Source organism: Pagrus major, chromosome 14, assembly GCF_040436345.1.
Source record: "Pagrus major chromosome 14, Pma_NU_1.0".
NCBI classification, from domain to species: Eukaryota; Metazoa; Chordata; class Actinopteri; order Spariformes; family Sparidae; genus Pagrus; species Pagrus major.
In genome coordinates this window covers 12,749,687-12,774,004 of record NC_133228.1, presented here as the reverse complement: position 1 = coordinate 12,774,004, position 24,318 = coordinate 12,749,687, and the positions used below count along the sequence as shown (strand labels likewise).

The window sequence follows — 24,318 nt, the reverse complement described above, 5'->3', positions numbered from 1 at the left end:
TGACTTAAGGAATTAATTTCCTTTTTAGACGACTTTAACTGTCTAACTATACATCGCACCTACTTTGTGTGACAGTGCTGCTGGTTCCAAGAAGTGCCTCCTCATTTGTCTTCTTTGTTTTTACACACAGAACCTCCACTACATTCAATGCAACTAAACTAAAATGTATATTAATCCAAAAATCCATCCATCGATGTGTCTCAAAAAACATTTCCTGCCATATTACCAGTGTTCAACATAGCTCTTTATGCAGGATCTATCACTCCAGTATCAGTGTTTGCCGACTGAGAAAACCCTTCGAGAGTAAGGCCAAGTGTAGGAAACGCAGCCATAAATCAGACGATGTCAGATTGATGTTTGGGTGAAGCTCAAGCTGGCATTGAAAAAAAAGGGCCCATCAATCTATCAGTCAAGCCGGTTACAGCTTTGACAGCTTTAAACCTGGAGTGAGGCATCAGTCAAGTGAAATACTCGACACATTATTCTATATCTTTCAAATATCTGTCATTGTTGTGGAAGTTTGTAGGTTTGCCTCCTCGTGGTGTATTGTTCACGTCGATTGGGGTAACAAGGGTTTGACTGGGAGGAATGACGCTGTGGAATTTCAGTGGATCCTCAATGGGATCAAAACAATGGCAGCAGAAAATCAACAATTCATCATAGGACGACACGTAGCATTCCTTTGTGACAAGTTTATTGTGGGGCTCCTTGTGATGTGTGTGGCAAGTTGTAAAATCAAACAACTCGTATTCCCAACCCACTCATTCTAAACACAAAAAGAAACAAACATTGTATCAAAGTTTTGAAAACCAAATTTTATTTTTTCAAGACATTTTTTTTTTCCTTTTTGCATTCCACCAAGCAACAAAGAAGGAAACATGGCAATTAAGATTCTCACAATTTAAAAAGTGTGTCAGATTTATAAAGTGTGCCACAACAACAGCCATGCCTGAGAAAATCAGGCTTAAATGAGGTTAAAGGCAAAATCTTCATACTGCATAACGGGCCATAATGGAGAACATGCTTTGTACCACGAGGGAAACAGTATTTCCATCCTGTTATATTCTTATCAGAATCAGAACAGACGTTTCTGACAGTAAAATGAAGAATCAACAGTACTTCCTTCGTCATATTCTTAAATTCTAGCAAGAGCACTCAAAGAATACGTAATTACCTCAAAGATTATTTACATTTTCTAAATTAAGAATGATATTTTACAAAGTGCATGAGGTCTTTCCTCTGTACAGTGTTAGAAATAGGCAGTCACGTCTCTGTTCTCACTGTGCAATTGAGTGTTAATAGCTTCTTAATGTATTCAAGTTAACGAAAAATCAGTCTTATTTCTTGACAAAATAACTAGTTATCATATAATCATTAATATTTCATGATGTGTGTCTGCGCCACATCACCGCCTTTGTGCGTTCAGTCGACCAACACTTTTAACCAGCTTGTAATTCATATATTTATGAACTTTTGTACACATACATTTCCTTCAGTGAATGATTTCATCATAGTTTCAGAACTTGCTGAATTCTTTTCAATTTATATCACTCTGTCTCTATCAAACACATTCTGTCCCATAAAGAACAAGTCAAATCATTCACTGTATGGTCTTTTTTAATAAATAACCATAGCAGTAATAACAGTAACAGTCCTTTTAGTGTCACGTATACGATTAAACCCTGTGAATAAATTATTCGTTTTTTCCCTCTAATTGCTTCCATGATGTAAATGTGTCCGGTTTGCTCCCTTGTTAGCAGTTAATCAGTTCTTGGGAGTTTTTGTACATACATCTTCTTACCTTAAAAAGTCTAGTGTGTTCACACTGCTGGCCAGGGCAGCGACTACAGCTTGGAGATGAAGGGGAGACCCTCGTACATGTCACCCTTGAGTTTGGCCCACTCGGCCACTCTCTGGATGGTGCTCTTCTCCTGGCTCAGCACGCTGGCCGCCTTCCTCAGCTTTGCCTCGTTGCGCTCCAGGTAGCGCTCCCCCTCGCTCTTGAGGAAGTTCAGCTTCTCCACGCGGCTCTCGTTCAGCGGGATGTCCTCGCTCATGTAGGGGTTGAAGCGGAAGTAGGTGTCGGGGGGCAGGAGGGCGTCCAGCATGGTGTGCACCTCTGAAATAAGGCTTTGTTACAGACGATTCTGCATTCTCTCTATTGGTTTATCTTTCAAGACACTGCCCCGACTTCACTCTGTGGTTTATAAATACTTGTGTGTGGTATGTCAAACACTTGAAAACAACATTTTGTGTGGTCTTACCCTCTGTATCGGTGGCACTGCTGATGACGTTGGTGAGCTTGGCTTTGAGGCTCGTGTAGGTAGTCCCATTCTTACCCGCCGTCTCGTACCGTCCGGTGCCAAGAGACAACACACACTGCAAAGGCGTGTTGGGCCACAGACACTTACACTCATGGATGGCCAACGCTGTGGGGTTGTTGATTAGTAGTCCTCCATCCTAAAAGGGAAAAGATAAAGGGGAATGAGAACCATGAATGAAAAGAAAAAAAGCCAATTACCCCAAAGTTACCAACTGTAAGGCAACAAAATAATGGTATATGTGTGAGAGTGTGATTATGTAACGTTGATACTGCATCTACAAGACAAGAACTCGGTCAAATCAAATTTAAATGATTGGAAAATAAGTATGTTTGTTTATGAGAAGCATGTTAAAAATGTGTGTTTCAACCACGAGCCAAAAAACTTTGCCCTGAGGATTCCATCGGTCAAATATGCCTACTAACCAAGGTTAATGCACAAAAAGGACACTTTGAATGCACAGAATTTGCCTCTTGCTTTAATATATTTGATGTGACAGCCTGTAGGGGACAAATGAGGTGAAGTGAACGAGCTGTCCCAGAGAGACACAGCTTTAGGCCGAAGGAAAAGAAGCTCCCTGGCCAGAGATGTGCTGCGCTGGCAAACAGCCCTGTTAATTCTGAAGTAAACAAGTGGGAAAAGCTGTCTTTTTAGCAGCTGAAGTAAGCCTTTTTCATTTAGTAATTTGGTTTGGAGTTTAGCTATATAAATAGTCTGCTTGATTCTGAATGTAACTTGATTGATAAAGCATATTCTACTTCAGCATTCTTATCTTGACTGACTTAATTTAGTTACATAAATGATGTGATTGCTTTTTCATTAGGCCTGTTAGTGGATTCATTAAAGAGTTGCTGATCCTACGTCAGCAACAATGATAGAAAGGGGACAATCAAGCTGAATGGATGCCTGGGCCGATTTAGCGCTAAACCCTCATTTCTCAGTCTCTCCCCAAGTCCAGTTTTGGACTTTATCCAGCCACTGAAGTGATTTTGGCTTGGATTAATAGAGACGGAGAGTGTGGCACTCAAGAGGTCTGATCCTCCCCAGCAGGGTGGGGGGTAAAGGTCATTTCCATGCCTCTACAAAGGGGGACGGGGGTGGGTGGTAGAAAAGTATCCAAAATGCCTCAATCCTCTATTTCTCCAAGGATAAAGCTAACAATGTGAGGCATTAGAAAATGTTAGTCAACAACAACAAATGCAGATTAAACATTTTTTCTTCACCCAACTAGTCAAAAAATTCATTTTTGTGATTCAAATGACTCAAAAACGACAATCCTGACAAATACTTATTACTCTTCGCCTAATTATAAAGCTGTTTACCCTCAGGTGTGAGCTATTGAAACAGTGGAACACAGTTCACACTCTTGAGGGCAGGTTAATTACACAGCTGCTCCTCAGCGCTGACCCTCAACCTCTCACCCTGACACCCCGCCGGCATCCAATCACAACAAAACGCCGCTATAATGCAGCATCCTCATGCAGGCAAACAGCTGCAATAATGAAGAGGAAGAAACATCTAAATCTTTGCTCAAAGTTGAGTTTGTGACTGCATCTTTCTCCACTGTGTCGAATATGTATTTCTGGTGCTCTGCAGTGGCAGAATTTTCCTGAGAAATACCGCTGCTGGTGCTGAAAACTATCGTAGGAGTGAGACCGGTGGGCGGCGACGGTAGCTCAAACTGTCGATGAAACACTGCGCAGCTCCAAGAGGAATGTGGAGAACAACACATACGCAGACAGACACAACTCATTCACTCTCCGTCTTTCCATCCATGCTGTCATCCCAGACTCCATGGGAAACAAATGGAAATCCTGCCTATGTAGCAAACATCACACAACTTTTCTGGGTTAGAGGATCCAGTTAGGCCACTTGTTTTAATTCTAAATGAGTGGTATCAAGGCTTGGGGCAGTAAACATGCAGAGTGGGACTGGAGATTAGTATATGTTATTGATTAAAACCTTATAAATGGCCGTCTACTAGGATTCTTGCTTTTGGAAATGGCAGTGTTGGCATCAGGGGACGAGGCTAATTTTGCCTAAGTAGGTTATCAAATTTAAGCTTAGCCTTGAGCAGAATTGCTGCCCATAAAGACCATCTAAAGATATCTGGCCTAATAATCAAACTTTATAAAATAACATATTAAAGACGCTCTGTTATATGGGCCCAGATGGTGTACAAGATAAGTAGTAGAAAGTAAATTAAGGCTTAATACCCTGCAGTTATTTATCAAATGCCTTAACAGCCTGATTTTTTATTCAATGACCTCTAGCTTGAACCTTTTTTTTTTTTTACTATTTTTTCCATATTGGACCACCTGAAACAGGCTTTTAGACAGCGGTGGTCTGACACACAGGAGCCCTAATGGCGAATCAAATCAGAAGCTTTCAATTTCTCTGCAGGAAGCCGGGGGAAGTCATAAGAGAACAAGGCCTTTGATGTTCTGGGGGACGCTCCATCCCTCCAACCTCTCTACCTCCATCGCACTCTCATCACTTTCTCTCACCCTCTCTCTGACTCCTGACAGCCAGAGGAGAGGATGAAGCAATCAAGGGATTGCCTTCAAGGTTGTAGAAAAAGTGAAAAAAAGAAAAGAAAATCACAAATATCCTCGATGTAACCACACACACACACACACACACATACACACACGTGCAAGATGCAGCGTGACACTCAGCGCTTGTGTCCTTGGCACTTGGCAATGCAGCACCAGAGTGGAAGTGTATTGATTGGTCAGATTTCAAGGAAATGCTCCGTGCACATTAAACTACAGCTCCCATAGAGATGTGACTTCTATGGACATTTTTACCAATGTTGATGATGTAGATTGTCGATTGTGTTACTGAACCATTGGACAAAGTAACACAAACCACATATGTTTTAAGCTGGGAAATGAAAATGATACCGTTTGAACACTGCAGGGGTCGAGAGGCGAGTTTATGGAATAAAAGAAATGAATCTATTCTGCAATCTGTGTCACCATTAACCTCCTTTGTCAAATTTAGCCAAGAGCTCTCCTGGTTCTCTCAGTTCCATGTCGTACCTGATGGAGGTCTTTTCCCAGCACAAATTCCTGGAAGTAGCCCGGGGCGGCAGACGAGGCCCTGATGGCCTGCCACATCTTGTGTTTGCAGTCTCCGAGGTAGTGAGATCTCACTCCTGGCATGAGTCTGTAGTTCCTAAACACATAGGCCTTCAGAGGTAAACCCCTGTTCACTATGGCGCTCACTGCTGACACCTGGTGGACATACAAAGAGCACATTTATGGAGCACATGCAAAGTCATCTGTAGTTTGCTGATGTTTTCCTAGATGTTGTACAAAAACATAAAACCATCAAAATGTTTGTCGTTTTATTTAATTGTATTCAGATCTAAAAAAAATAGCATTTGTTTGTCTCTCAAATACTGTGAACCCATGTGTTTATCTAAGTATATAGAATAGAGCTGAAAAGACATGTGACTCACTTTAGGGCAGTGTGGGTCCCTGGCACTCTCTATCATATGCCCCTCACCCATCCGCTCCCTAAAGAAAATACAAAAACAGATCAAAGATACAGACAAATTAGACGCTAGTATCTTTGAAATCAAGGATGGCAGAGTAGTAAAGGCATGGAAGAACTGGAAGACTTACTTGAGGATGTTTTCCCATATTTCGCTGTCATAGAAAGCGTGGCTCCAGCCCATTTTGACTGTTCCGACGATGACGTTCTGTTTGAAGACATCTGCCCCCAGCTTCCTGTACATCTCCTCGCACTCCTCTAAGGGGATCTGGAAAATTCCCAGCATGAAGGCCAAAATGGCACCTGAAGTAGACATGAGCAAGTTGTATGTGCCAGTGAGAAAAAGTACAGAATCGCGAGTTTACCTAGATATGATTAGATGTTCTTTAATGCCCACAAGTGAAGTTCATTTTTCCTCAGGTCAGTAACACACTAACAGATACAACAATGCATAGATAAGATACACATCACTGTACAAAACATGATTCTAAAAAGGCAAAATATCTTTAAATCCTTAAAACAAAATTAAAATGTTCGGTCAATGTCGGACAAAAATGTACAGACACTAAATCTACCTGTGCTGACTCCACAGATGTAATCGAACAGCTGGTGGATTCGTTTGCCGGTCAGGTTCTGCAGTTTATAAAGAGTCTGCAGGGCCAGCAGTCCCCTGTAAAAAAGTCACAAGGTTTACGAACACAGACTGACATATACTGTAGAGGTGCTCTTGCACAGTTGGCCTACAACGTTTCTTTATTTCATACACTGCTTATAAGAACGTTAAATCAGATTGAATCACTGATAACACTGAATATATTTCTTTTTTTTCTCTCCCTGGAATAGATTTACCTTGTTCCTCCTCCATCTATGGCCAGGACCCGAATCCCTCTGCCTTTGACTGGTTCCGTGTAGCCAACCACGGCCAGCGCTTCTCTCACAGCAGCCTGCAGAGGGAGGTCTCTGGCCTGGCGCAAACGCAGCAGGCAGGGCAGCACACTCTCCTAGAAAAAGTCACGGTTTTACACAAACCTACCGTCTGCTAAAATGTCCCCAGGACTGTGCAAGACATCTGACATTAAATTGAACTGCAGGGTGATGCACACTCACCTTGACAGCTACACCTCGCGTCTCGGGGAACTCCAGGAGGTGATAGCTGAGCTCTTCCACTCGACTGGTGAGGAGCTTGACGTCAGTGACTCTCTGCAGGCCTTTTGCCAGAGCTCTGGTCCTGTTGTCTACACTCACTCTGGCTATAATCTACATGACAAGGACACAAAACATCCAGGCAATCTGATACATTTAATTCCATTCATTTAATTTTAAAATGTCTGTCCTTTTTCAATGCCTTAATATCTTAACCATCAGCCTTTTCAAAGATTTTTGTTTCATCTATGTTGAGACTTAACAGCCGAGCAACATACATGAATTTATATCATACCAAGTCAACATGGGCTAATTTTAACATTTCTGACACCACCAACAGTTAAAACTTTAACATTATCTACCACATTTTGACAACATTGATGCATTCATGTTTCATTAGAGCCAAACCGAGCACCTTACCTTTTCTCTTTGAGTCAACAGCTGCTGCTTTGCTTTCTCCTCTTCACTCTCTGTCTTCTCTTCTGTTTTTTCCACAGTGGGCTCTTCCACAGCGACTGCTGAAGTCTTGTCTTTCTCGGCTGTGACGCTTTTGGAATCGCTCCTGAATTTGGGGACCAGAGGCGCGATGTAGCTGCCGACAAACGCCTGCACGCTGGGACGAGGGTAGGAAAGATAGTGGGTGAAGCCTTTTTTAGGGGAGGAAGCGGGCGCAGGGACGGGCTGAGCAGGACCTTCAGTTGCATGGGTGTCTGACGAGGGTGTCACCACCGGAGGAGTGAGGTTTTCTGATGGAGATGGAGATGAAGAAGGAGGAGAGGTAGTGGGTGCTTCAACACTTTTAGCCGCCGCTACTGGAGACAAAATAGGAATGTGGTCCCCAGTTGTTGGAGGATCTGAGCTGAGAGTTGGTTCAGATGCAGGATCATCCTCTCCTCTGTCTTTCTGTGCCGGCATGTTGCCTCCTTCCTCAACTTGTGTGCTGGTGCCAAAGTAAATATTGATGTGCTGAGCCAGAGTTTTGTAGGTGTCATCCATGTTGGTGGTGGAAAGACCTGCTGGGTGAAACAGTTGCCTGGTTTGCTTTGCCACAGTCGAGGAAGTGCTCTGCACGGATGCAGTTGCCGCTGAAGCCAGACTGGATGTGGCCTTCTTTGTGGCAACAAAGGGCTTTTCTGTAACTTGCTGGCATTGCTTGTCTGACTCCTTCTCTGCTGCGTTCTTCTCGCCCTCTTCTTCTTCTTCCTCTTTCATGGTAGATTCAGGTGGCGAGGCAGCAGCTGCGTTGCTAGAGGGTAAGGTCTCGGCTTTGGCGAGAGCTTTTTCCGCATGGGTGCCGTCGGCTGCGGCGCTGCCAGGCTTCAAGCGGGAGAACTTGGCGATGAGGTCCGTGCTGCCTACTGCCTTGGTGACACTGTCGAGCGTGGACCTGATTCGCGACATGCGTGTGCTAGCTCACTCAGAAACGGTTAATCAGACAAAAGGATGATGCTTAATGTCTGCATAAGATGATGTAGCATTCTGGCAGAAAATCTGCCATCAGCTACAGTGGCTTGAGTAGAAATCCCATTTTGGAGATTTGCTGCTTGTTGCACTGTTTCCTGAAAAAAGGGGGACAGAAATGATCTCAATTCTCAAAGATTTGGGGAAAACACATCACATGCAAATGAAGAGAGGCCCAACAGAGGGCTCCACTGACACCCTAGCCATCCTGGTAGCCATGGAAACAGTTACTGCAACAAAAGCAGATGCGGACAACAGCTTACATAAAATACAACTTAAATACCCCAGTTCCTAGACGATCTGTGTGCTGCACATAGGTACAAAGGCAAGATGGGAGAGGACCAACATATCACAACAGAGTCAGCTCAACTTGTGACAGCTCTGCTGGACAGACACCGCCACGCTGGCAGGAAGGACCAGTTGGATCCTGACAGTGAGATGATGAATATCACCTGGGTTGCTTGCAAAGACTTCACAGTCGAAGTTGGGAAAAGCCAGATTGGGGAGTATATTCAAACCTGGGAGCTGCAGCCCTGCTGGCTTTACAGTCTGGACTTCCTCTACTCAACCGAGGACGAGCATCACACCTTCTACCACTACCGGGCCCGCTTTAGCACCCCGACCCAGCGGGAGCCGATTCGGGGGACAGCTAGCGTCTACTTCGTGGTGGATATATCTAAAGTCAAGCCCCAGACTCTGCCCGTGGAGGTGCTTTTCGTGGTGGAGTCTAACAGGCTGGTGCACACACCCGGGAGGAGCAGGTTCAGAGAGAAGTGGCTGGCGGATGTTATCGAGAGCAAGACTTTGCTCCGGAGAGCGGCGGACCTTTGAGCCAGCTGCCGAACCACCCAGAAGGAAAATACCTCTGGACCTTAACTTCATCCAACTTGCTATGTGTTAGCATTAAATCCCACGTGATGGCTTTAAATTCCTCGTTTGGCTAATGAGTGTCAACCCACTTGGGAATTAAATAAGGATAGTTAGCTTAAACGTGGAAATGAAACCGCCGATAGTTGATGCTAAATTGCTAACTAGCATTACCTGTCAGCCTCTATTATCTAGCTTAGATCTGGCGTTTCTGTCGGACCTCACAGTGGCTAGGCTAGGCTAGCTAGCTTTAAAGTTCAAGCAAATTCAAACGTACTCAAGACAATGACGCTTTTTTTATTATAAAGCTAAACCTTTTTTAGCTAACGTTAAATGAATAAACACCTTATGACCATGACGTTTAAACGCCAGCTCGCTAACTGTTAAGCACGTACCTAGCTGACAGCTGCTGTAAACACTGGAAAACGTTACATTAGCCGCCGCTAGCTAATGAATACAGCGTAAAATTGAGCGTCGGTTTATCTTAATTCACGCATTGTCAGGAAAAAACAGCAAATTGCCTTCTTCTTACCATACGAGATAAAGACCGTTAGACAGGTTGCCAAATAATTTCATTCACTGTAGTGCTGGTGCAGTCCATGAATGGATGCTGGTCGGGTTAGCTTAGAAAACCCAAACAGGAAGAAGAGAGGAGGTGACGTAGTGCCAGCTGGATTTTTTTTCTCAGTGCAGTGCTTTATTTATACCAGTAGATGTCGACAAAACATCTTTGCAATAAAAAGTTTTCTCTGTGAAAAATCACATTTTAAATACAGATATTAAGAATCCACAACACAGTTTGTGCAGTTTAAATAATTTTTGGTTTGATAATGTTATTGTGCTGTCAATGTGGTTTTGAGTTCACTCTTTCAGCACCATACTGAGCAGCAGTATACCTTAGAAGTGGATCAGCACCATGGAGAGCAACATCTACATCAGTGTTCATTGAGAGATGGGCATCTTGGAAACACCAGAGCATCACCACATTATAATAAATAATCTGTCCGTCCAATTAAGATGTTTAGGCATTGGCTTGTGAAGTAATCAATGATTCAACACAGTTAGACTGTTCGTGACATATGGAAACGTACCGTTTCATGTGGAAAATGCTTCTGTGAGAGGAATTAAACATGATTAATGCATGACTAATGTCTCTCTCATCACGCGCACACATTCGTCGATCGCTCAATTTTGTTCATAATAACTTTAAAGTCAGTATGGCAGCACGACAGTTATGAGCAATGCGCAATTATCTTTGAAAGAATTGCTCTCTACAATTAACATGCTGAGCGTTCTGCAGGTGGTGGCTTGACATGCCCTCTATATATCTGGAAAGGGCTGAACTGAACATTAAATAACAGGATGAGAAGGGCACTGGCAATTGCTAATAGTATGAGCGTAGGAAGTATGAAGGGGATAAAAAAGAAGGTCCAGGGCCAACGGTGCAGCCATTATTATTATTATTTATAGTATTTTGTCATACAGGCAAAGCATAATGGTATATAGAAATAGAAAGTCAGTATTCTACTCTTTCTACTATTGCCATTGTTTTAAAAGACCCCAAAACAATAGTAACCTGCAGCTCTTTCAGGTATACAGAAAGGCAGGGGGTATGATGGAGCCGAACTCTCAAACACTATCATCTTTTTCTTCTCCATGCCCACGCAACCTTTTGCTGTGCTGTATGAATACCCTGCTATGACCTATAGAGAGCATGTATCATCTTTCATTCTTCATGGGTGAGGCGGTGGTGACATTATAGCTACCTAAAGCATCCTTTTCTTGTTCTGTACATATCCCCCGTCGTCTGCTGGCAGCCACACTATACATTGTGTGACATGTCTCGCTATTATGCTACAAGCAGGTGGTGCACCGTTTAAAAGTATTGAGAGAGAAAAAAATGTATAGCCACCCAGGTTCACCTGTCGAGGTTCAGTGTTTGTGCAGCTGTCTTTCAGCCTCACTGATCCAGCGACCACCTGGTAGGGCTGCTCATTATAACGACTGTCACGACTCCTTTTGATTTTCAGGTTATATCTAAAAGAGCTTTGAAGTGCACGAGCCTTCACATCTGATGAGCTCCACACTCTTCAAAGTGGGGCTTTTAAGCAGTGTTAAGATGTTTGTGTGTGACTGTAAGGCAGCTCTGTTGGGTTGAGGATGATCTTTTACTGCCTTTCCTTCCTGCTCTTAGATTTCTTTCTCCGCCTCTGCAGGGCAAATGTCACAGCTTTAATGGCAACTCCTGAATAGTGTCAGTAGTGTCATGCCCGCCCCTTATGATATCAGTGAGGTGCACTTCTGTGTAGGGACTTCTCTTTACCAGTAACTGGATGAAATGCGATGATCATTTACACCGAGGACAAACATTATATCACACTACTTTCATGAGATTTTTTTAATAATTGTGGTCTAACACAGAAATTAGTAACAAACCTACTGTTTTGCAGGTTTACTTTTACCCTTGATTAAATCATTCTCTGCATCTGAAGCAATTAAGTATAATCTATTTTAAGTGTAATCTATATATCAATATAAATATGTATATGGAAGCCCATTTCTGCCAGTTAAAGATTAAAAAATGATGAAAATTTAGCTTTGATTAAAAAACCCCATGATAAATTATAGTTAAAATCGAGATTATGAGATAAATGACTTTAAATCTTTTAATCTCATATTTATGATTTAATCTCAAAATTTCAACTCTTTTTATCATAATTTTGACTCTTTTTTGATCTCATTATGACTTTATTATCATAGTTATGACTTTTTATCTCACATTTTTTACTTTTTTATCTTATAATGACTTTAATATCATAATACTCTATCTCAAAATTTAAAAAATAACTTTTTATCACATCATTTTTTACTATAATTTCACAATTATGAGTTTATCTCATAACTATGATTTGCTACGACAACTTTTTTTTCATCAAGCTTTTATTTTTTTTCTTTAACTGGCAGAAATGGGCTTTCATATATACTATATTTGCACTTGTCCGAGACAAGTCTTTGAAAGATGAATTAGAGATTCACAATGATGTGTTTTCAAGGTTGTGGGTTTGAGGATTACAAAATGACTCATAAGGGTTTTATTCCTTTGTGTCTTATTTTATATGATTCTGTGTGTTCATCTCATAAGCCTGGCACTGACATTCAGTCTCCACTGAGCCCCCTCACCCCTTCAAGTGGACGACTTTCCTCCTCACAGCCACCACTGTCACTGGCAACACACGCGCAAAGGAGGAAAATGTATCGGGGAGACGTCTCTGCGCCAACAGTGCAACACTCCAACTCCTGGTACCTGCACTGAGAGGTTAACTGAAGCCTGAAGTAGGAATTGGAAACATCAGGAATTCGCTTCATGCTTAAATGGATCCCAGCAGCAACGGCTCTGAAAAGGCACCGGACGAAGATGGAGAAGCGTACGGACACTTTGCGCTCCTCAGAGCTGGGATTTTGGGTTTGGTGTTTGTGCTCGCAACGTGCAGTAACCTCTTCTTTTTCGGCGCACTGTGGAAGAAGCGTAAAAGAAACACCAGGACCCAGCTGTTCCTCCTGCACCTGTGCCTGGCGGATCTGGTGGTGGCTTTTTTCCAAGTCCTGCCGCAGTTTCTCATTGAAATTACGCACAGGTTCCGAGGCACGGACTTCCTTTGCCGGTCAGTAAAGTACCTGCAGGTGGTCGGGATGTTCGCCTCCACTTACATGATAGTAGCTATGACCATAGACCGGTACCACGCTGTTTGTAAACCCATGGTTTCCTTCTTGAAGGGCTCCTTCAGGAGGTATCTCTCCATAGGCGCAGCGTGGCTGATCTCCCTCGCCTTCAGCTCCCCTCAGCTCTTCATCTTCTCTCTGCAGGAGGTGGAGGAAAACCAGTACGACTGCTGGGCGACGTTTGTCGAACCGTGGGGGAGCCGGATCTACATCAGCTGGATCACTCTGTCGGTGTATGCTCTGCCCGCAGTCATTTTGCTCTACTGTCAAATAAGAATATGCACAACAGTCTACTTCAACATGAAGAGGAAGGCGCTGCAGGCAGGACGCGCGGGCACGATGAAGGGGGTGTCCAACGCCAAGATGAAGACTGTGAAGATGACTTTTGTTATTATAATGACATACACGGTGTGTTGGAGCCCGTTCTTCGTGGTCCAGCTGTGGTCTGCGTGGAGCCCAAGCAGTGCGCCAACTAAAGGTTTGTCCCATTGTTTATTTATCGTAAGTGCTGCATCACAGTAAAGTGGTGTAATTTTCCGACTTACCGACTTGTTCGACTTCTTTTGAATACTTTTCTTTGCCCACTCAGTCATTATATCTGCATTTCTGATTATTCTCAAAGATCTTATTGTGTTAATATTTTGTAAAAGTGCCAATAGTCATCCCTACAATAATGTCACAATATCTATATCGAGGTATTTGGTCAAAAATATTGTGGATTGTGTTGCTTCATCCTGGCATTCCTGCAGGGGTGTCCCTAGAAATGTTTTATTAGGAGGCCAGAAGGCACCACTGAAAGTGTTGCTGTGGCCACCAAAGTGTGGCATCTTTTTTTCATCTTATTTTCATTATTGATTGACTGTAGGTGAATAGTACCTAATGGGAAATATCACAAAGAAGCATGACATGCATACAGTGCTTATTACTGAGAAGCATATTTTTCATATGGGGGGAGGGGGCCAGTAATTGTACCCCACTGCATTTATGAACTGCTTTTGAAGAGATTTTTAAAATGTGGAGATACTGTATATATTGTGTATCACGATATAACCCAAAAATACTGCAATAAATAATTATTTTAAGGCCAGATTGGCCAAATAATATCACTGTGCTGTAGGCCGGTCTTATAGTCAAGACCATCCATACCGAGACCAAATCATGATCAAGACCAGAGTGTATGGAGACCGAGACGAGACCAAGACCAATGTGAGTCCCAAATTTCATGACAAGCTTGCAGGAAATGGGGAACAACCAAAGGCACTCCTTAAAGTGATCTAAAGGATCCACATTTGCATAAAAACACCCACAGAAGACACATTCAGATTCCCTTCATTCACCTCTTCTTTTGCTATATACAGTGGTGGACTGAAGGATACTTTGCCATGTCTTGTCCATTGGAAGGGCACCCTTTAGAGCACTTAATCATATTTTATTTAAAATATGGGACATCCAAGAGGGCACTTACGTGGCGTTTTTTAAAACATGGGGGCATCAGGCGGTAATTACGAGACGAGACCTTGAGACTGATTTTGAGTACTACAGTACCACTGTAGGCCCGCATGTTATATTGGCCTGTTAATAATGAATAAGATATTTTTAGATCCCATTCATTACAGTTTGTTTACACATTTCTCTCTTCCTCCCACAGGTCCAGTGTTTGCCATCATCATGTTGCTGGCCAGCCTCAACAGCTGCACCAACCCCTGGATATATCTCTACTATAGCTGAAGAAAAACCCAACATACAGTAAATACAATAAAAAATGACAGAGCTGCATGAACAAAAACTGTTACAGATGTTATATATCAAGGGAAATGCCACTCCAGATAGATGCCAGGGTCTGATGAAGTCCAGATGGGTGATCTGGATGAGGATTTATGATATCCAGGACACCAAAAGCGTGGAGCAGCATGGAGCCTGCGTTTAAGTATGTGCAGTTGTCGTGTATAAACGCTCTTTCTTTTATAAAAGAGGACATAAACTTGTTGTATCATCTCTTTTGTGATGAAAAATCTAACTGGATTAGTGTCAGCATTGCTGAGTGAGTATTAAATGGAATTTCTGTTGCATCTTACCGTATTTTGTGAGTTAATTGCTGCCTGTTTTTACGCTCTGACAAACAAAACATCCACCATGCATTGAAGAAAAACATATATTGTCGCTGAACCTATATTAAAATATGCCAGCATGAGTATCTTTCCCTCAGGCATAACATTCACTGAGTACAACACTGTCTTTCATTCGGTGCTGGAGGAAATGAGGTGAAACCCTTTTCAAAATAAAGCCCCTTTCTAAAAATCCACATTCATACATATTCAACTAATTTCAGATGTTATGTAAATGTTTCTTATGTAGTTATAATGTAAACTGCGCACATAAGCTCTGTGCTTGGACTTGTATTGCTTTGATATTTCGTGTGATCACAAATAAACAGAAAAATACTTACATACCTGACGCTGGATCTAATAAATAAATGATTATTCACTATTTATAGCTCTGACGTCACATTTATAAATTTGTCTGCGACAGACGGGGTAAGCTGAATTAGTTTCTGTAGCATATAATGAAAGCACCTGTTGGAATACGTCATTGCACAACCTAATAAGATAAACTGAGGAACACAATGAGATTTACTATTTTTATTTTATTTTGTTAATGGACTTCTATCATGAGGCCTTCAGACTATATTATCGTTTGCTTTTGCGATCTTATCTGACGCTACTTTTGTTACATTGTATTCCTTAGTCCTCTCTCATTGACCTCTCATTAAACAAAGATTACCTGTATTACTCCCACGCGCTCTGAGATCAAAACCCACACTTATCTCTACAGGGTCTTTGTCCATGCCTGGAGATCTGACAGTGCATTAGTCCCCTAATGCACTGTGATGTTGTTTTGTTTTCCCGACTAGACGCGGAGCAGCGGGATTAAAACAGCTTCATTTCATTACTAAGTTTGAGAATCCATTCTTTTAATCCTTGCTGGTGCGGCAGAGTTCAGTTGTCATTCATTGCCGGGGGAAATATGTCATTTTATAACCTTTTCATGAAATGCAACGCCCTGGAGCCTTTCGAAATTGCACTTCACAAATCCTTTCATATGTGCAATCAATCCTTTTGGCATGTATTCTAAAGCCAATTTAGCCTTTCCCCCGCCTCACACAAGTATAAGCACTAACTCCATCATGCAAACACCATGAATGTACCATCTTTGTGGCCTAATTAAATTCTAATTTAACACAGTTATGTAATGCAATGCTCAATAGAAAGCACAGCAGATGTTTGTTCTCTCTCAGACAGTTCATTCCTATTGCCGTCACAGGTGTGCATTAAAAAATATGTTTTAACATGGTCACAATCCGCTCGACACAAAGTCTGTGACCAGGCCTGCGACAGTGCAGAGGCAGCCTGTGCTGCATTTCTCCCTGGAAAGCTGTTTCAAACAGGATTAGATATCTCACAAGGCCAAAACACTGTGATGACTAATTCGGGCCCCGAGGGTGGAAATGTGGGAGACAAATCTTGCTGCTGCTCCGTGTTCATGTCATTGTGGGGGTTAAAACAATCACAAGGGAAATAGTGGACACGGGCAGCTTTCAACGAGAAACTTTAAGAAGCACGGTCACTGTACAGTACACTTTAAGTGAATCCATCTCTGGATCCAAGCACAATATTTTCCTCTTGCAGCAGATTGCACATAATGACAGGGCTGTATTGGCAATCAGGCATAGCACAGGAATAAAATGAGCTGCTGTTTACATGGACATGATTGCTGGTGATTGCAGGAGTCATTGCATATGTGAATGGTGTCATTTTGAACATGATCACAATTGACTTCATGTATATAAACACAGCAAGCAGCAGCAGATCCAGTCAAATAAATAGTCACCATCTGAATCACAGATCTGATGACAACATACAACAGGCAGATGGCATCGGGTAATAAAAACAGTAAAAAAAAAAAAAAAAAAAAGCGAATAATAATATGATATTTATCACATCAGAGTTCCAATCATGTAAACACCAAACAGAAAATATTGGTTATGCATCAGTTATGCACAGCAAAGAGCAGCAGAAAATCAAGACTTTAGCCGCACAGATGGTCAAACAGTGCCACCATGTGGCCAAAAACAGACATGACATCGTAATATGGACATTGGCAATGTTGCAGAGCACTGAGAACTAGGGCTGGGCGATATTGACCCAAATTCATATGTCGTGGGCTGAACATTCAGTTGTAATTCAAAGCCACATTTGAGATGTCACAAGTGCTTTTATTAAAACAGACTGTGACCTGCAACACATGTAAACAAAAAAAAATTCTATAACATAAATAGCAGGTCTGTCCCTTAAAGGGGCACTATGTAGTTTTAGGGAAGACATTTTAATCAGAAGAGAAAGACTGAATAAACAAACTGACCTTAGAGGACAACACAATATCATACTGTTTTACTTTGTTTATATTTGGCGGACCCTGCCACCTTTCCAGCTTCAGATAGTGTTTTGGGGACCTTATTTTCCTACTACATAGTGCCCCTTTAAGTGTTTATACACATCGCACTTGTAAAAGCTCTGAAGCACACAACACTGTAGCAGTTGAAATGTATCAAGAAAGTAAATTGTAGTTTTTAAATTAATTCAAACTTTATGGGGGAGTTTAAAAAGTCATTTTCCATGACATTTCAAATGCCATACCCAGCCCTGCTGAGTACCAATAGAGTTTTATAAGACACAGTTTGTGCTGCTGTGCTTTATGCATGGAAGCATGTGCATCATATCAGCAAAAGTGCCTCAAAGGTAACAATTAAAGCACCTTTTTCTGTCCACAGCTTGTAATTTCCTGCAGAATCAGACCAACATAGATGATATATAATCTTCTAAAACTTTCTGTCTCTCATCAAAAACAGCACCGACTCTCTTCAGTAGAGATATCTCTGTCTCCAGAGCACGGATTTTGGCCACCGTGCTCTCCTCCCTTTGATCCAGCTCCAAGATCTTTGCATGCAAACTCAAGATCTTACTCCAAAGCTGATCTTTGTCCGTGTCCGGTCTGCAGTACGAGTGCTCGTAAACTGAGATGTGCTCTCCCTCGCCGGGTCCCTTCTCCTCTAAAAAGTAACTTGCGGGTTCATCCTTGACCATTTCCACAGGGACAAGGCTAAAAGCCTGGCCCAACGCTGCTTGGAGGACGTCTGCATCCACGTTTTCCTCTCCGTTGGAGAAAGTGCCCAATGTCTGGCAGCACAACACAGTAACGGTCGGGTCTGCCTGCTCTTCAGAATGTGGCTCGATGCATGGAGACAGAGCGAGGCAGGATGCTGCTGATGTCCCAATGCTGCCTGGTATCTCACAAGCAACAGTTTGTATCTGGGAGGCACAGGATATTCCAGCGTTCAACACCAGAGGAGCTTCAAATATCGTCTCCGTGTGCTCGGCAATGTTTGTCGTACTTGACTGGAGCTTTTTGCACGTTCTGCTCAAAATTAGAGGCCTCTTACTGAGAGGAGAGTCCAATCCTGCGGGCTCAATGTCGATGTCTAAAGTCCTAGGTTTGGCCTTGGGGCTTCTTTTAACGGAGGTAACTTTTTTCTCGCCATCCTGGGATGAAAGAAAACACGTCTTCATTAAATGGGGTTATGAATAGGCAGTACTGTATACAATAGGCAGACAATACTGTATGAAACGACAAGTCTATAACGGAACTGTGGGTAAAAGAATGAAAAACAAAGGAGAGGCTCGTTGCACACCAAAAATTTTCAGTGAACCTTAAATCTCTGATGTGCAACAAGCCTTTACTTCTTGTTGGAACCGTGATGGGTGATGAAACGGACAAAATTCGATACATACATCTTCAGTGGAGGGAAAAATGGTGGGGATGGCTGTGGTCTTCAGGTAGCGGATGCCCCATCGAATATCAAAGCAGTCCTCTGTAAAATGCTCGCTGCACAGGTACTGATGTCGACTCGGGGTCCACTCCTCCCGCTTCATGTTGTCCACCCATTTCTGAAGCCTGGGCTGGTCTTGCAAGGGAAACCTTTGGGGGGAAAGAAAATGGCTGGTTGGAAACTGAAACTACTGACAATTTCAGTTGCTGGTGGAGTATCAGTGTCACTTTGGTGCTGCAGTACTTTTACCATTATCATTACCCCACATTTAATGACAGTCTCAGAGTCTCTTACAAGAAGGTGCCCCTCACAAACACGACACACAACTGACATGAAATGAAAATCGAAAAGTAATATCATCTCTGAATGAAGGTGCTAAGCATAACAGAAAACACATTTCAACTCTGAGACACACCAGAAAAAAGACAGAAAACATACGGGTAGAAGCTAATTCTCTTGTTGTCTTGTCTAGTTGCCGTCCCCCCGCGGTTTCTGCAGACTTTCACAGCGCAGTACCGTGGCATATCTGCGGTGAAAATGCATAGAAGCGCTTTACAGAGACAGGTCTGTGGCTGACATATTTGAAAACACAGAACAGCTCGTAAACGGTCACTTCCGGGTTGTAGTTCTCAGAGCGGAGATGACGTTTAGTCATTTTAATTGTCAAGATAGTTAAGGTAAAGGTTACATGTCTACGTCGAGGAAATTAGAGAATTAAAGTAGACTACGTACTAGAAATATCTTCTCTCTCTTCATTTCATTTCATTACTTTACGGCTTATCGGCTATTTTGTGCCAAACAATTTAAAATAATACACACGTAACGTGAATGATATAGTTGACTGGGCTTAAAACATGTTTAGGTTCCATACCTCAGAGCGAAGCGAAGCCGGAAGTACGCGTAGGTCACCTCTCATTCGCTTGACCTCTTTTCGGGCTGTCTCGTTTCTCCACGTGCGCATTGTTTCTACCAATCACAGCGACGTGAGTCACCGTGTTGCGAAACGGACCAATAGCGTTGCGAGTCGTGGTGTTACAGCTCAGGAATGCAGCTCGTCAACAACTGTTAGCTTTCGATTCGCATCAGCTGGGGCTGTCGGCGTCAGACTGAGCTGTCCGCAGGCTGTTTGTCACCCCGTCTCCAGGTAAGCTCTCTTTTTCGACACACTTTAAATGTTATTTGTGGTGGTCGGGGGGTTATCTGCAACCGAGAGCAAACAACACAGTATTGGCTCCCAACAAGCCTCTTAGCTCATTTAAGTTCCTCCCCTTTTCGAAAAACAAAAACAGTGAGTTGTCAGTTTCTTGAGGCTAAGACCTTTCTGTTGAAACTAGCTAGAAGAGCAACGCTAGTAGACAACGTTGAACCTAACTTCTGGCTGTTTTTCGAAAAGTTTGTATCTGAATTTTGAATTTTAAACCCGTTTTAGAAGGTGTTTCGGGGGCGTGTGAAACGTCGTTTGTAACCGAGCTGTCAAACTGTTCTCTTCACACCCTCAAAGGTGCCAAAAGCAGCAGTTATGGCCACAGCACAGTCGGTGTTGCTGCTAGCAGTGAACATACTGCTGATCTCGGAGTTCATCCTGGCCAAGAGAGACTACTACGACATACTGGGGGTGACCAAAGATGCCACTGAGCGCCAGATCAAAAAGGCTTTCCACAAGCTGGCCCTGAAGTACCATCCTGACCGAAACAAGGGCCCAGACGCCGAGGCCAAGTTCAGAGAAATAGCTGAGGGTAAGTGATGTCATTGTCTTTTAACCAACTACTTACTTATTGGGCTTTTTTTCCTCCACCCTGTTCCTCTTGTGTCAGGCAATGCAAAACATGCAATCCTTGCGAAACACCCTTTAATCAGGATACATTTGAGGTGGAATAGCTACAAATAAACTGAAAAATGTAAGTGACAGTCACTTTGGAAATGGCTGACATATTGTATAGATGTGAGTGAAACATCAAGAGGAATGTCTTCTTCTCCCCTGAGAGACATTCCTCACAGTATTTATAGCCTGTCTGTTGTGACATGATGCAGACAGGATGACAGCTGGGTGTTTTAAAGGTATTGATTGGCACACACATTATCTCTAATGGGCGTATTAAAGAAAATTGCACTTGAAGCTCAACCATGTAATCATATCGTTACCGCAAGATAAAATAAGATAAAACTTTATTGATCCCACGCCAAGGAAGTAAAGCAGAGTATAATGAGAGCTTAAGTGAACAAAAATAGAAAAATAAAATTATGTACACAAATAAACCTTTCACACATAAATGCATGACCATAAATGCTAATTATTGCCCTCCTAACTTTAGTACATGCATGGTGTGCAGTAATATACCGAAAGTTTAAAAATATTAAAATATAATTGCACACATGGATTACAACAGGAAACGAGAAATAATTTTCTTATAAGCACAGTATAAGTATAAAGGTTATACTGTATATAAGGATATGTATACAGACAATATATATAAAATAATATGATATGTTATACTTTAAAGGTGCACTATGTAGTTCTGGGGAAGCAATTTTAATCAGAAAAGAAATACCTTCTCTCTCTTCATTTCATGACTGAATAAACAAACTGACCTTAAAGGACAACACAATTTCATACTGTTACTTTGTTTATATTTGGCGGACCCTGCCACCTTTCTAGCTTCAAACAGTGTTCTGGGGACCTTATTTTCCTCTGAGAACAGCTTGTTTATTCAGTTACTGAAAAATAAATGTTTCTGAGTTTGTATTACTACCTCATTAATATTGTCAATACAAAACTACACAGTGCCCCTTTTTAAATATATGATGTACGATAATGATGAGGAAACATTAATGATTTTCAACATGCGTTGTCTACAAAAGAGGCAAATCACAACTTTGCATGAGCTTGAACAAAAAAATGTTAAATTGTTTTATAACCTTTCAGTAGCAGTGTCATAGCAACCAACAGAATGAGTGATGTAACATGTCTTTGTCTCTACTAGCATATGAGACGCTATCCGATGATAAGAGGAGACGGGAATACGACCAGTTTGGCCACGGCCCATCACCGGGGGAAGGCCATAGATCAGGAGGAGGAGGAGGAGGAGGCGATTACAACTTCCACCAGCACTACCATTCCTTCAACTTTGATGACATCTTCAAAGACTTTGACCATTTTGGTCAGCCTCACCATCACCACTTTCACTCCCAGGGTCAAGCCCACCAGAAGAGACAGTTCGACAGCCACTTCCAGGCCCATCAGGAGGCTATGAACAGACACAGGAGGCAGTTTCAGCAGCGGGCCTTCGGCGGAGGACTCTTTGATGACATGTTTGAGGACTTGGAGAAGATGTTCTCCTTTAACACTAACACACACAACACCAGGACTGAGAGCAGATTCGAGGGTACGGGGAAGCAGCACTGCAGGACAGTGACGCAGCGCAGAGGGAACATGGTGACCACCTTCACCGACTGCTCCTGAGACGAGCAGTGGAACGGTGCTCCGCAGAGTGCACCCACTTGGGACACTGCTGGGATTTTTCATTGTGGTTTCGGAATTAATTGCTAATTTATCACTTGGTGGAACAGAGTGTGGCTTTTATAATTTTCTGTATGTAATTTCCTCTCGGAACAAATATCCAAGTTGGCCTAATAATGGCTGCTTCCTAGCAATAACTCATGCACATTATTGCTCATAGCATGATATGTACTGCAAACCTCATGTTGATTCAGATACCTCCCCATTATTTAGCTTTCCAGGTTCATTCAGTTTGCTTGTGTTCATTTCTTATGAAGGTACAATCTATAAGACTCAGGTATGGCCTAAGGTTAAAAAATAATTTTAATAAAAATATTACCTTTTCTTTTAGGAGTAATGAGGCAATAGGATTTACTTTAGGCCATACTATAGTATATACTATAGAACTATAGTAGTGCTCTCTACAACATAAACCTTTTGCTAATGTAAACCAGGCTTTGTTCATCTGGATTTGTTCATTTTCAGTCTTGGTTTTTATTCATTAGCATTAGCAAAGTCGCACAGATTACCATTTACAGAACTTGTTTCAAACTTTGCCCTGAAAATGGTGCTTCACATCCGAGTTAGCAATTATCAACTTAATCTGCTCACTTTCGGCTCAACAGCTGCCCTCTCTGGTTTGGATGTGCGTGTGTACTCGTTATCTCTTTATCAACTGTTACCTCGTTTAAGTTCTCTTCCTACAGAGTTGCATCTACCTTCGCTCAGTCAGGGAAAGTAACGTCAGTCCCGTGACAACATATGCTGGTATACTTAGCCACAGGCAGAGTTTGTGTGCTCTCTCAGCTGTTTTCTAAAAAAACAAACCTGGGGTCATCTGCCAGTGAAGCTGAATGGTCTGAAAAGTTTCCTGAACTGATCATAATGTGCAATATTTAGCACCTTTTGCTCTTCATGTTGCCTATCTTTTATAGACAGTGCTGTGTTAATGTCATTGTCTAATGTCCGCACTTTGTGTGTATGTGTGAGTGTGTGTGTTCACTGAGAGTGGCCTGAATGTTGATTGGTTGCACAATGTTTGGAGAATTAATAAAAAGTTACAAGAACCTGACTGTGTTTTGTATTGGGAGAGGAAACATGAAAATGCATTCAAGTAATCATAAATATGATTGATTGTTTCCATTATGGTCAATATATTGTTTTATATGTGATCAAGTTTTTTTAGACAACATACTGTAATATTATTTTCTGTCCTTGATGTGCAGAAGTTGAAGAACCACCTTTATCCTGAATACCCAACTGTTGCCCTTGAAAGCTGTAGTTTAACTTAAACTCCAGTAGGGGGCATGCTCTCATAAGATAGGAAGGCAGGGTTGACAATACTACCTCCACCTACCTACACTTTGTGAAGTAAGGAACCAATTTGACAAAAAACAAAGACATTGTAGGTTATGAAACAATTAAAAAAAAATAGTATATGACACCACAGAGAAAGAGAGAAGAGATCTACTTGGAGGAAGTCTAGTAAAAAAATATTAAGCCACTTGGCATGTGTTTCCTCTTGTACTTTCAAACAGTACAAGAGGAAACAGATTGAAGACAAACAATGTGAACTGATTACTACGGATGCATTCATACATTTGATTTCCTCCGTTTTCCCGTGATAACGAGTTAATTTCATTTGTTTTCTCGAGATCTTGAGTTATTATCTCGAAATAACAACTGCCGTTTTCCCGAGATAACGAGTTAATTTCATTTGTTTTCTCGAGATCTTGAGTTATTATCTCGAAATAACAACTGTCATTTTCCCGTGATAACGAGTTAATTTCATTTGTTTTCTCGAGATCTCAAGTTATTATCTCGAAATAACAACTGCCGTTTTCCCGAGATAACGGGATAATTTTCTCGAGATCTCGAGATAACGAAACTTTGTTTTCCCGAGATAATGATATAATTAATTTGAG

At 42.0% G+C, this 24,318-nt stretch overlaps 5 protein-coding genes across 6 annotated transcripts; 3 read left to right on the top strand and 2 right to left on the bottom strand.

The window, feature by feature from the left end:
* Positions 1–796: 796 nt before the first annotated feature.
* On the bottom strand, positions 797–10,354 carry pnpla8 (patatin-like phospholipase domain containing 8). The gene is made up of 10 exons (XM_073480452.1): positions 9,826–10,354; positions 7,386–8,524; positions 6,930–7,079; positions 6,672–6,823; positions 6,398–6,492; positions 5,954–6,125; positions 5,788–5,845; positions 5,366–5,560; positions 2,265–2,460; positions 797–2,119 (listed from the first exon to the last, which is right to left on the bottom strand). Exons 2-10 carry the CDS (start codon positions 8,364–8,366, stop codon positions 1,845–1,847), a joined length of 2,274 nt encoding a protein of 757 aa, XP_073336553.1. The 5' UTR covers positions 8,367–8,524; positions 9,826–10,354; the 3' UTR covers positions 797–1,844.
* akap14 (A-kinase anchoring protein 14) lies at positions 8,757–9,257 on the top strand. The gene has a single exon (XM_073481162.1). The coding sequence runs from the start codon at positions 8,757–8,759 to the stop codon at positions 9,255–9,257; it is 501 nt and encodes a 166-aa protein (XP_073337263.1).
* Positions 10,355–12,665: 2,311 nt separating the features above from the next.
* Positions 12,666–14,741, top strand: avpr2l (arginine vasopressin receptor 2, like). The gene is made up of 2 exons (XM_073480454.1): positions 12,666–13,491; positions 14,662–14,741. Exons 1-2 carry the CDS (start codon positions 12,666–12,668, stop codon positions 14,739–14,741), a joined length of 906 nt encoding a protein of 301 aa, XP_073336555.1.
* Positions 14,742–16,602: 1,861 nt separating this feature from the next.
* On the bottom strand, positions 16,603–19,487 carry LOC141008205 (THAP domain-containing protein 5-like). The gene is made up of 3 exons (XM_073480453.1): positions 19,336–19,487; positions 18,860–19,046; positions 16,603–18,610 (listed from the first exon to the last, which is right to left on the bottom strand). Exons 1-3 carry the CDS (start codon positions 19,419–19,421, stop codon positions 17,861–17,863), a joined length of 1,023 nt encoding a protein of 340 aa, XP_073336554.1. The 5' UTR covers positions 19,422–19,487; the 3' UTR covers positions 16,603–17,860.
* Positions 19,488–19,967: 480 nt separating this feature from the next.
* On the top strand, positions 19,968–23,460 carry LOC141008208 (dnaJ homolog subfamily B member 9-like). Of its 2 annotated transcripts, none has more exons than XM_073480455.1 (3): positions 19,968–20,041; positions 20,399–20,633; positions 21,879–23,460. In XM_073480455.1, exons 2-3 carry the CDS (start codon positions 20,417–20,419, stop codon positions 22,355–22,357), a joined length of 696 nt encoding a protein of 231 aa, XP_073336556.1. In that variant the 5' UTR covers positions 19,968–20,041; positions 20,399–20,416; the 3' UTR covers positions 22,358–23,460. The 2 variants fall into 2 exon arrangements, with proteins under 2 accessions (XP_073336556.1, XP_073336557.1); XM_073480456.1 differs by lacking the exon at positions 19,968–20,041 and adding an exon at positions 20,222–20,289.
* The last annotated feature ends 858 nt before the right edge of the window (positions 23,461–24,318 follow it).

What these genes read in the sequence shown, in the direction of transcription:
- akap14 (XM_073481162.1), top strand. Translation starts at nt 8,757, where the DNA reads ATGGGAGAGGACCAACATATCACAACAGAGTCAGCTCAACTTGTGACA.
- LOC141008205 (XM_073480453.1), bottom strand. Translation starts at nt 19,421, where the DNA reads ATGCCACGGTACTGCGCTGTGAAAGTCTGCAGAAACCGCGGGGGGACG. An exon ending in AAGAGAATTAGCTTCTACCC is followed by an intron (nt 19,047 to 19,335) that starts GTATGTTTTCTG and finishes TTCCCCCCAAAG; the next exon opens with GTTTCCCTTGCAAGACCAGC. An exon ending in TTTTTCCCTCCACTGAAGAT is followed by an intron (nt 18,611 to 18,859) that starts GTATGTATCGAA and finishes CTTTCATCCCAG; the next exon opens with GATGGCGAGAAAAAAGTTAC.
- LOC141008208 (XM_073480455.1), top strand. Translation starts at nt 20,417, where the DNA reads ATGGCCACAGCACAGTCGGTGTTGCTGCTAGCAGTGAACATACTGCTG. An exon ending in GTTCAGAGAAATAGCTGAGG is followed by an intron (nt 20,634 to 21,878) that starts GTAAGTGATGTC and finishes TGTCTCTACTAG; the next exon opens with CATATGAGACGCTATCCGAT.
- avpr2l (XM_073480454.1), top strand. Translation starts at nt 12,666, where the DNA reads ATGGATCCCAGCAGCAACGGCTCTGAAAAGGCACCGGACGAAGATGGA. An exon ending in AAGCAGTGCGCCAACTAAAG is followed by an intron (nt 13,492 to 14,661) that starts GTTTGTCCCATT and finishes TTCCTCCCACAG; the next exon opens with GTCCAGTGTTTGCCATCATC.
- pnpla8 (XM_073480452.1), bottom strand. Translation starts at nt 8,366, where the DNA reads ATGTCGCGAATCAGGTCCACGCTCGACAGTGTCACCAAGGCAGTAGGC. An exon ending in ATATGGGAAAACATCCTCAA is followed by an intron (nt 5,846 to 5,953) that starts GTAAGTCTTCCA and finishes TATTTTCTTTAG; the next exon opens with GGAGCGGATGGGTGAGGGGC. An exon ending in GGGACCCACACTGCCCTAAA is followed by an intron (nt 5,561 to 5,787) that starts GTGAGTCACATG and finishes TATGTCCACCAG; the next exon opens with GTGTCAGCAGTGAGCGCCAT.